Source organism: Etheostoma spectabile, chromosome 8 (genome assembly GCF_008692095.1).
Source record: "Etheostoma spectabile isolate EspeVRDwgs_2016 chromosome 8, UIUC_Espe_1.0, whole genome shotgun sequence".
Lineage (NCBI taxonomy): Eukaryota > Metazoa > Chordata > Actinopteri > Perciformes > Percidae > Etheostoma > Etheostoma spectabile.
In genome coordinates this window covers 36,179,309-36,191,212 of record NC_045740.1, presented here as the reverse complement: position 1 = coordinate 36,191,212, position 11,904 = coordinate 36,179,309, and the positions used below count along the sequence as shown (strand labels likewise).

The following is an 11,904-nucleotide window of genomic DNA, read 5'->3' as shown; positions in this document are numbered from 1 at the left end:
CACCACTTAACAAGTACTTACAAACCTCTTCTCACATCCATTGCAGAAGCATTAGCTTGAAACAATATCATTTACTGCCAGGTCCTTCATTGGTTTAGTGATCATCAGCAAGGTTTGGCCTCCACGTGTTCGGAGTTTACTGGTAAGAGCTTGAACTTTGACCTCGGTTGTTTTTTGGAGCTATTCGATAACACAAGATCAGTCGGTTGGGCTATTTAACCTTTGTGTTTTCATTCATCCATTGCCCTATGCACCGTGTGTGTGTGTGCATGTTGTGATCTTCTGCAGGTCTCAGCTACTCTGTGTGTGTGTGTGTGTGTGTGTGTGTCTGTGTGTCTGTGTGTCTGTGTGTGTGTGTGTGTGTGCGTGTGCGTGTGCGTGTGCGTGTGCGTGTGCGTGTGTGTGCAGGAAACAGTCAGCTGTTAAAGAAACTCTTGGGCACGTAAGTGCTTGGGTTTTGTTATAACCTCATAGTTTTGTGTAAACTTTCTTGTTGCAGAGATGACAATGAAGTTAACCGTTTCCTGTACGTGATTTTGACACCACCTCAAAACGGACTGACGAACAGTGTTGCCCACTCCTTTCCAATAAATGAAGCTAGCAGTAGCTCCACAGGTCCCTTAAAAATCAACAATGATGTCAAACCCCTTGGTTGATGTCACCAATCATTTCCATTAAGCTTTGTGGTTGTGAAGGCTAGGGGCCTGTTGCTATGCCCATGTCTTTGATCATTTAAGATACACTCAGATTGTTAGATTGTAACATTAAAAAGAGGATCAAAGGGAGATTCTTTTATCTTGGATCCAATAAAGTGGAAATCAATCAGGCCACAAGTGGTTTCTTAGCTATTGCTGGTTTATTCAAACACATGGAACAAAAGTGCAAAAGGATAACCCACAGTCTGCCCCGACAGAATGCAGACCCAGCTTCTATAATAACATTTATGGAACTCCGTGTGACATGGTGCCAACACTGCTGCGAGGCTGCTGACCAGGTCCAGCAGGACAACGCATATAACTTCCATCTCATCCCCTTTACATTTATAAGTTCAGGATTAATTTTAAGGTTTTTGTTCTGACATAGTATAGAGCCTTGCATGGTCAAGCAACTGTCTACATCTCTGACGTGCTCCATTCTTATACTACTAGTAGGTCACTTGATTAAAACAAAAGCTGGCTGTGACTTGGAAGTGGTAAATTCCCTTCCTATTGCCATGCCGAGCTGCAGGGACAACAGCTGTTTTTATATCAGCTAACCTGATCAGAGAAAGTCAAGGTCCCATATGGTAGTCTTGTGAAAATGGTAATTAGACAATTAAAGATTTAGAATTACAATAAGCTGCTTTGATTGGTGGAGAGGTGGGTGTGAGGCATTTACACTGACCAGCACACTGTAGCATGCTCTCCCGTTCACTCTGCAGATTTTTCTCAAATCTTTGAATAAAACGTATTGTGAACCATCTCAGTCTCTCTGATCATTTTATTGATTCTTCATTGGTACCAAAGAAAATCCCCAACAGGTCTGTGTTGAAGCTTTTGAAAGCAAGTAAAGACTCACATGCTTATTTCATATTTTTATTGCTTGTTTCTTTGGCATTTCTTTGCCTCATTTGTAACTATTTTACTCTTGTGAATCACTTAGTGACTGTTCTGTAAAAGTGCTATATTAAATAAACTTATTACACAGTTTTTGATTCTCATTAGTCGGTCATGGCATTCCGCGGTCTGCTGTTTCTGTATAACAGACCTTCAATAAGTATAAAAGAGCGTTGCCCCCCTTCAGATTGGGGCCCTGCATCACCCTGACAATAGTCTGGATCAACGGGAGTACATTTCTAGTATAACTGTCTGTCCCTCAGCTTCCACTTTCTGTGTGCTCTTAAAAAAATCCCTTCTCTTCGGGAACAACAACCAATTTCACTTACAAAAAAAATTGTTAAAATAGCCTACAAATTTAAAGATCAAGTGGACATTTTTACATTTCCTGTTCTACTAATTACAATCATACAGTCAGTTAGGCATTTGGTCCTCATTTTGTCAATAGAAAACAAGAAGTGATCTAATCAGCATTTCCTATACCTAGTTATGTGCTATGTTATATGCTGTACACCACATGCACAATAAGAATTTCTGTATACCCACTACATATTCAACTGAGATACATAACATTTACAATATTGACTGAAATACATTGTAAATTAGGGGATAGACCTACTTTCATTTCCTTTTGTTTATTGTCCGAAAATCTATAAAAATGACATGTAATGAGTAAAAAGTAAAAAAAAACTGGGTCCTAAAAACCTAAAAAAGTGTGCTACCATTAAAAACAGTACTGGAACTGTATGAGCTTCTTAAGCTCTATTGTGTGCATCCATGTCTTTGGCAAGTTGCTAGGGAACAGAAACAGCAATGACTGCTTCGGTAAACATTCAGTAAGGCAGGAAACTGTAAAGCTAGCCAAGATGTTCTTTGTTCTTCTTTAAATCTTCTCTTGTTTTGGGCCTATACACTGCCTGAATCACCGATGTACCACAGCATGACAAAGGCAAGAGAGAGGAGACCAGTACCAAGTAGGTCTCCGAGAGCTGTAAGGTAGGGTATTGAGTAACTGTCGGGGTCTTTACCCCTCCGCCAGAGACAGTGGACGATACAGTCGGCTAAGCACAGCAAGGAGAAGACCTAAGAGACAGACACAAGTGATAGTGTGAAACAATGATGAAGTATGCAGAGAAAAAAAATGACCACGTCCACGTGACTCACCTGAATCAGGGAAGCAGACAAAAAGGCGACAGTCAGTAGAGGACTGGGCAAAGTGGTGCCTCCTTTCATCAGGTGAATAGTGAGTAAGAAGACCAGCTGTCCAGGGATCACCAAGAGAAGCAGAATCTGAGCAGATCGATGGTTTGCTCCTGCCATGACAAACCTGAACGTTAGAGTGTGTGTGAATGCGTGCATGCTCTATTCAGATCTAGCATTCAAGCAACCCCAAAGATTATTTTGTACCGTAAACCTTCTGTTGTCTTCAGGTCAAATTTGACCCAATTTCCAAAAGTTTCTACATCACCAATTTGAGTTTTTACAACCAAACTGTCAAAGAAAATAACATGAATGGTTCCATACAATGTAAAAGTACATATACTTTACTGAATTTGGGGGTTTTATTGTATTTTACAGCAATTGGAAAAAAAAAGACAAAAGAACGTTGAAAAATGTGACAAAAATGACAGAAAAAGTGACAAAATTCTTGGGAAAAAAACAAAAATGTCTGGAAAGTGATGAAAACACAAAAAGAAATGTTGAAAAAAGGGTTAAGGGTTAAAATAATATTTCCCAACATTTTTTTAGTGGTTCATCAACTCGTAACAGGGTGAAAAACACTTCTGCATTTGCTTTGTGGCTCTCTTCGCAAGTTTGCCACATTGGGTAGCAGGTCTGTGGTTTAAATGAGACATCGGTAATGGGAAATTCCACTTCCAACCTGTAGGGGGACCAAAGAGGAAACGTGCTTTGGGGTTGCTTTAGCATGTGTCTTGGGTGAGCCGATCATAGGGGGACAGCTTTAACCACAGGCACATTGAGATATATGGATCTAATCAATCAGACCACAAATCTTGGGTGTTTTGGTTTCTTCTGGAACACACCAAGGAATTGACACAGTGTGCATTGTTTTGAAATCCTCTTCCTTCTTTTAATTACCGGCAGACAAGACATGGGAAGGGCTTCTTCCCGCCGGTTATAAACCAACAACACAGTTGGTCTTTGCAAATGGAAATGATGTGCGTGTTTATTTGCATAAAGAGCGGGGAGTGAGATGCATGTGGAGTGGATGCCAGGTGTGAAGAGATGTCTTCTTTTGATGTGTGAAGGGGCAACTGCATGGAGCTAGATTTGTCTCTTTATTACATGCGAGAAAATAAATGATCCAAGAGAAGGAAAAAAATTGTTTGAGAGAAAAATGCATCACAATGATAGCAAAAAAGCATTTTATGAATTTAAGACAAAATACTTTTTTAAACTCTCAAATATATATTTTTTTGCTATCAGTTCTCGCATGTAATAAAGAAACAATTCTAGCTCCATACTACTGCAGGGGCGTGTCTAAAGTGGTGGCACAGTTAGGCAATGTGACAAAGCTTAGAACATGGATCACAGAGAACACACACACTAAATAAAACAAATGAATTAATTAATTAATGCCTATGTGATGATTTTTATTCAGTAGAGCAATGTTGTGTTCCTATCCATCCATACAAATTATTGTCAAGTTCTTGTGCAGAGACCTTTTTCCATAAATAATCACCTGTATGAAGGCACAGGACACTGCAAAAGACATTGAAAATCATGCCAAATGCTTATTGCTGTGTTTACTTTTAATATGATTTTCTGATTTCCCATGGCCCTCCCCTGATTGGTTCTTGGTCCCCACTGTGCCAGCTCTTTTAAACAAATCCTAGAATCGCCTCTGTGCATCTAATTGTCTTTATTTAAATGTGTTGACCATCTGATCTTTACCTGAACCAAAGAAAGTGCGACAAGGGCTGAAGCAGCCCTTACGGTCCTCAGGAACCTCCCCGGGTGAGTAATTCAAATGCAGTTTAGTAGAAATACGGCTGGACTGTATGGAGACGAGGTTTCCTCCAATACCTGATTAGAAAAGAAAAGGTGGGGGCAGGGTCAGCACTTACATTTGCATGTCACATGTGATTTCAATCAAGGGAAGTCTTCAAACGGCTCCCTCTAGACTCACCAAGGGATATATAGGCCTACAACTTGTTTTCAGATGTGCAGAAGTACTCTGTGAGACTTGTAAACAGATATGTTTGGTAGGATTCCCCTTTAAGTTATCTTGACATCAAAACATTAAACATTCACCAGTAGAAGCTTGTTTGCCGCAGCACTCTCTTCAATTTGCATAAATGCATACATTCCTGAATGCACTTTTAAAAGAGGGCAATTCACCATTTATGACTGGAGCATAAACTATGAGTCCTGCGAGGTTTGGATCTGACACAGTCTTGTCCAGAATAAGCCCTCCAATACTAAAAGAAACACAGACAAAAAACAGACAAAAAAACATAAATTGCTCCTTGTAAAAATCTGACAAGCAGTAATATAAAGGGAAATGATAATTGCTTTTATGATTTGTGTTTTTAAAACTCTAGACCTTTTAATTAATAAGTTGCCAAATATGTATACTTCAAACAACCTATCTGACCAACAACATCTAAATGTACAAAGATAATATAGTCTGAATGCATGTGAATGCTTTTGCAAAGGTGTGTGAAGGCGAGTACCTGCTGATAAACATGGCTGTAATGATTGGTTCCCAGCCTGTGCGGAGCAGGATGCAACTGGCTGGGTGTTTGGACGAGATGACCACCCAAAGAGGAGTCAGGCACAACAGTAACAGAACCACCAGGTACAACACATGGGGATACAGATCTGAAGAGAAAAAGGAATCAGTCTCAAACTGGTATGGATGTGTTAGTTCCAGGATCATGAGTACCATCTGTTGGCCAAAAGGGAAAATGACATGCCCTCTGACAACCAGTCTATGTCAGATTCAAATTGGCATACCAGTGCTGTCCTTCCCTTTCTTTACCTATAAGGGAGTAGAACCACCGACTGAAGCAGGCCAGCAAAGCAAGAGTGATGAGATCTCCAAAGCTGGCGGCCATGGGTGTGGCCACGTTGTCAGGGTTGAATCCCATCCGCTTGGATCCAATGATCACTCCCACCATAATAATACCTAGGTTAAAGACAATACAAATTCTTGATATATGAGATGACATGGTGTTAGAATAATTTCATTATCAACAATAGACAGGAACCGCTGACGTTATAACAAAGTTCTGTTTACTTGCAAATGACAGCTGAAAAAGCTTTCTACAGCAGCTCTTGTAATACAATGTAGAATGAGATAAATCACGCAGTCACAATGATGGAGTAACGTTGACGGTTTCTCACAGTCCAGGGGCACCTGGTCTTTTCCCAGCGTCCCACCGTGCTCTAGACAAGGACAAGACACTGGTTCCCAGATACCAGATGTCAACAGCAATAATGCAAACAGTTTTAACACTGATCAGAGAAAAAGTGTATATGTAAAAAGTATATATATATAACGTAATTTTTCTAACACATGGGATCAGTCCTGAAAGGGAAAGACCTGATAAAATTCAACCTGAATGGGACCAGAACAACCCTAAACTCTTAATTTCAATACAATTGCTCCTCAATTTTAGCCCATAATTCCTATTCATCTGCCTCTGTATCAAAATCTATCTATGGTGAAACTGAATTGATCAGAAGACATTCGCAGAGTGGTAAACCCCATGCAGAATGTATTTAAAGATCCAATGGCATTTATGAGTTTTTTTTAACATTAATAGGAGTTCCCCCAGCCTGCCTATGTCCCCCAGTGGCTGGAAATGGTGATAGGTGTAAACCGAGCCCTGGGTATCCTGCTCTGCCGTTGAAAAAAAGAAAGCTTAGATGGGCCGATCTGGAATCTTCCCCTTATGGCGTCATAAGGAGCAAGGTTATTTCTTTGCCCGACCAGAGAATTTGGCCCACCCATGACTAAGAGAGAGACATCGGGCTCTATTTTACCGATCTTAGCGCACGGTGTGAAGCGCCTGGCATAGGTACGTTCAGCGCATGTCCAAATCCACTTTTGCTACTTTAACGGCAAAAAAATGGGTCCGTGTGCCTGGCACATGGTTCAAAAGAGTAGTACCTAGTGTCTTCATTAATTCTTAGGTGTATTTCAAGGTTCAAGGTTCAAGAGTCTTTATTATCCCCGAGGGGCAATTTGTTGTGCAGCAGCATGTAACACACAGGTAATACAAAACAACAGCCATACATCTAAAAATAAATACAAAGACAACAAAAACAAAGACCACACCTCACATTGACTTGTTGAAAAAGCCTATAGCAGCTGGGACAAAAGAGTTTTTATGTCTGTTTGTCCTACATTTAGGCAGACTGAATCTCCGGCCAGACGGCAACAAGATGAAGCAGCTGTTCAGGGGGTGACTCGGGTCGGCTAGGACTGACTGGGCCTTCTTGAGGGACCTTGTCTCATAGACAGAGTTTAAATCAGTCAGAGGGTTTTGGGAAATCTTGCCACATTTTGGGTGCAATATGCAGTAAACCAATCAGTGTGTCATCTCCCATTCCTTTTAATAGCCAGGCGTGTTTGTACCTTGGCACATTGCTATTATGATGGCGGATTTGCACCGTAATATTGTTATTTACAATCTTTTGCATGTTTGTGTCCTGCTGCGTTTCCCTGTGTGTGTATAACAAGCATAGTGTGCGCTCTCTGTGCATAAGCCTAAGCGCATTTTACTAATTTGCTGCTAGATTAACAATGATATGCATGACATTGACTGTAGACCAGGTTTTTGTTGGTCAATGGCGCGATCACTTCCCGCTACTTCAAGATAACAATACGCCAAGAGTTCCCCTGAACACACCTTCCTAAAGACCAGCCCGCATATAGGCGCAAGATGGGTGCAGGTCCATTTGTTATTTAAACTACCTGGGCGCTGGACGGGAAATTGACAACTACGTCGGTCTCAAACTAGCATAGACACTTGCGTTGGTCTTTGCGCTGCGCCGGGTGCAAGATAGGGCTCATCATATCTTGCAAACAAGCAAAGCATGGCAGTTGGTCAAAGCCCCACTTAAGCCACTCTTGCCCCCCTCTCTCCTCCTCAATAGCATTTAAAGCTTCAGACACAGAAATGGCACATCCTAAGGAAAAGCTCATTGTAACTAGCGGCTGTAATTGTGCACCAAGGCAGGATTTCGGGAAAGAGACTTCAGATACAGTATTAAGGGACCACTAAGGCCGATCCAAAAATCAGCATGTCATACATGTCATAGGACCTTTAAAAGGCCTAGATGTGCCTTGCCACACTCCCTGTTCATACCCCATGTAAGTTTCTACCATGGGAGCAGGTGAATTAACTACAAAATAAGATAACTCTCCAGGTATTAAGGAGTCTTTGCGAAGAAAACAGGTCAAAGAACAATGTTTGGAAAATAAATAATTGTACTGGCATTATACAGAAACTGCAGTGAAGGATGATAGGATGTATGAAGCTGGCCCATACAGGATTTCCCAGACACACAGAGGTCAGTAACTATAAATGTATGATGTATGTGTAATGTCTGAATATGTATGAATAATTTACCTTAATCAATTAAACTTAATTATTCATATATTATATATTCATATTCATAGATTGAAGGGCAAAGCAGGGAGGGAGACACTGGGACGTCAGACGGTTTGAACAGGTGTAATGATGACGTGTGTAGGGATGTGATGCACCTGTCTAAGGACAGTGGTTCGAGGTGACGGCAGGTTACGTTCTTACCTTGCAGAAAAGAAGCCACGAAGGCGGTAGAAACACTGGTTGAAACCAGGAGCATCACATGGTGTAAGGGCATCTCTCCCTCTACTATCCAGCCCAACACGGTCGCCATCAGAGAGGCTAACAGGCCGAGCACTGTGGCTTGTAGCTGTAAAATGAGAGTGGTGGCAAGAAAGAGTCAGAAGTCATGGTGGATTGCAACAGAACTGTGCAGATAAACAGGTATTAATACAGAAATGGTTATTTGTAAGATAAAATACATACAAATACAAAGTTGATTTTGAATGAATGAAAATAATGTAGTAATAATGTACAGTACCTGCTTTAGCGCCAGGTTCCCAATGATCAACATCCACTTTTCTCTGGCATGTTCCATTTTTCCTGCATTCACCTGACAACATCAGATATGTATAAACTCATTAAAAGTAAAAAACCTTTGTACATCTACAGTACATATCCCCAAAAAAATGGGCCCACTTAATTTGCTGATGATGATCGTGTGATATAATTAAAAGCTTCGGTACAGCTACTAAATGGATCTTGAGGGGACTTTTTTGTCAACTTTTCAAAGTCAAGAATAAACTTTGAGCCTCAACAGATGACTTTTGCTGATAATTTTACCACACCAGCAAACACAAAATCGTTAATCCAGCATACATTTAACCCTTAATTGAAACAAAGCGTTAGATTGTGTCCATTATAGAAGAATTGCTAACATCTTGGCTTTGTAAATTTGACTCTATACATTATGAGTATGTCAGATATTCAACGCAAGCCCAAAACGGATCATCGATGAGAAACATTGTACACAATGTTTTGGGAAAAAAAAGCCATAAACCATGAATTTATTATTGAACAAGCATTTAAACATAAAGCAAAAAAATCAAACCATTTAAATGTATTCAATCACACAAGAATGTCGGGTTGGGAATCATAAAAATGCTTGGTTAACTGCATTCTCTATGCTATTTTATCTGTTATTATGCTGTTTCTATGCTGCCAGAAACAACAAAAATAAAAGCATAACCTTATTAATTATTCATTCAAATTAAGAAATTAACAAATCTAACCCCTTGTTACAGGATAGTGCCATGCTGTGACATAGAAAAACAGTAACCTTAAAGGGTAAAGACCTGTGTTATTCTATTTTTCTTACTGTCAAGAACTTCTGTAAAAAACACCAGTCTCTCATTCTAACTTTCCAATTTCCCTACCTTGACTGTGGCACTCTGCACTACTATACAGTATATAGTTGGTTGCTGTAGTTTTTAGCAAATGTATTTAAAATAGGAGTAAATAGTGCATTTGTTGAAACAATTTTAGCCAGATTAAACCCTATAGGAGCATTAAGAAGACCAGAACGGGTTTGACTCTAAATAAACTACAGTTCCCATTTTCATCGTATTAAAAGGAGCATCTTACATTGTGGCTCATCAATGTGTTTTTTGAAACAATGACACAGAGGAAGATGCTATATCAGGTTTTGGCATGTCAATGAACAATAATTATGATCATTTATGATCATTATATTTTCCCCTGTTCCCAGAAAACATCATTTTAGATTATCTGAATTGTTGGACTATTGTTAGCATCAATTTGTTGGTGCAAGTTCATCTGCAGCTGTGGTCTTCACAGCTTTGTGAGGAGTTTCACACGAGGACAGAAAACCCGTGATGCAACGGTGGTGTAACATGCACACATACTCACAGCAGTCGAGAGCCTCGAGGCCAGAGTCATTTCCAGGTTTCCTTTCATGCCTAATATTGCCGTCACCAGGATGAAGAGCTCGGCGACTTCTTGGAACACGACCCAGTTCTGCCATGAAAACACAATCGGACACTTCATATAGAAGATGAACCCCCAGTCAAAACCAACACAACAAACACACAATGGTTCATCTTTGTTTTCAGCCGAGGTGATGTTCACTTAAATCAAACACAACAACTTTGTAATTCAAACTAAGTTGTAATTTTAATAACGTCCATGTTTCAACTCTCTTCATCACTTCTGTGTTTTCCCAATCTCCTTGTTTCAGCTTCCAAGGCTTTTGAAATGACAAGAAATGATGACCTCACTAAACTTTCTACCATTTGTTTGTCCTCTTTGTCTTTATTTTCCTCACCTGAACCACTTCAAGCAGCACCCCAGCCGACACAGTCCCGAGCCCGGCCAGAAGAAAGGGCACCAGGATCTGAAGCACCATGGAACAGACTGACTCAGCAGGTGCACCAGCGTCACCTGCATCCTTTGCGCTCACAGATCCACTAAACCTTGACCTATCATAGAGTTGATTCGGGAGCAGAAAGTCCGTCTCAGTGTAATCCTGTGGCTCATAATGGAGACTGGTGTTGACAGCTGAAATATTCCCATTAGAGCTAAAATGTTGTGGACCTCCAGAGTGTTGAGACAGGTTGGATCCGTACTGTTGACTGGTGCCTCTGCCCACAGAGCCACTTGGTGGTGGTTGCTCATCTTGTGACTGCAGGACAACCATGGTGTAAAGCTGGCAGGATCGTTATTATTCCTCCTGCTCCGTGATCTTGAGAAACAGCGGCGCCTGTACTGGTCACAAACAGTTTTCCTAAAGGAAAAATAAGCAATGGCAAAAAGACATAAAACAATAGCAATAAAGAATTGGTGGATGCATAATAGTAAAACAATACAAAAACAAGAAAAGTTAGGTCAAAAACGATGAAAAAATCAACAGGCTGTCTCAGAGTCATCTGATTGCATAGACTGCCTGCATTATCATTCTTCATGCCTGTTCCCATAAGCAACACTGAGGCTGCATTGTCTGATTTAGACAATGCTCTTCATTTGGAAGTCCTAAGAAATGGACCAACCGCTGAAGGTATCAAGGTAAACAACAGCCGAGCTTATCGAGTTTTGAGTGAGGAGTTGTACAAAATGCAGGACTTCTTTTTCATACCCAATCTGCAAAAACTGGCATATCAACAAACATACTTGTCAATGATGTATTAAAAAGTATCAATAATAATCTGAATAATCTGCTTTATCGTGCTGAAAAAGCTTTTTTTTTTTAAAGTAGTGTTATATCAATTATAGGCTAAACTGCAGTTAGTAAGTTTGATGGAAAAACATAATTTCATAATGTTATGATTCATAGTAAATGCAACTTCTAATCATCATGGTCAGAAAACCTTTATTTACAAGCACCATATGTTGTAAGCCAAAAAACGTATGAAATCATTCAAGTGCTTAATTTTTATAAGAAGTAACGTACCCATAGAACTGCAGATGCAAGGAAAGTGGTACAACAAACACTGTATAATATGGGCCTAAAAGGAATTATGCTGTCAAAAGGATAGACAAAAGTTTTAAGAGTTTTAATTCTCATTTAACATCAATTTGTAATGCTTAGTTTCTCTTGCAGTGTCTCGGTCGCTCCAGCATCTCTTACACAGATGCTGCCACAAACAATGTGTCAAAATGTGTATTTGTATTTTATAGTTAGGAGTAGAATATAAAAGTGACTTACCCTCAATGTGAAACCATAGAAAAAT

The 11,904-nt window shown here is 40.0% G+C and overlaps 1 protein-coding gene across 1 annotated transcript; it reads right to left on the bottom strand.

The window, feature by feature from the left end:
• Nucleotides 1–1,599: 1,599 nt before the first annotated feature.
• Nucleotides 1,600–11,104, bottom strand: LOC116694309 (solute carrier family 41 member 2). The gene is made up of 10 exons (XM_032523970.1): nucleotides 10,503–11,104; nucleotides 10,088–10,195; nucleotides 8,700–8,771; nucleotides 8,384–8,528; nucleotides 5,602–5,748; nucleotides 5,294–5,441; nucleotides 4,959–5,038; nucleotides 4,512–4,643; nucleotides 2,760–2,908; nucleotides 1,600–2,678 (listed from the first exon to the last, which is right to left on the bottom strand). The coding sequence occupies exons 1-10, from the start codon at nucleotides 10,872–10,874 to the stop codon at nucleotides 2,502–2,504; spliced, it is 1,530 nt and encodes a 509-aa protein (XP_032379861.1). The 5' UTR covers nucleotides 10,875–11,104; the 3' UTR covers nucleotides 1,600–2,501.
• Nucleotides 11,105–11,904: the final 800 nt, after the last annotated feature.

Excerpts from the sequence above, each read along its gene's own strand:
- LOC116694309 (XM_032523970.1), bottom strand. The coding sequence starts at position 10,874 with ATGGTTGTCCTGCAGTCACAAGATGAGCAACCACCACCAAGTGGCTCT. Across the intron at positions 10,196-10,502 it reads TGCTGCTTGAAGTGGTTCAG|AACTGGGTCGTGTTCCAAGA; the intron begins GTGAGGAAAATA and ends TTTTCATGGCAG. Across the intron at positions 5,039-5,293 it reads ACAGCCATGTTTATCAGCAG|TATTGGAGGGCTTATTCTGG; the intron begins GTACTCGCCTTC and ends TGTTTCTTTTAG.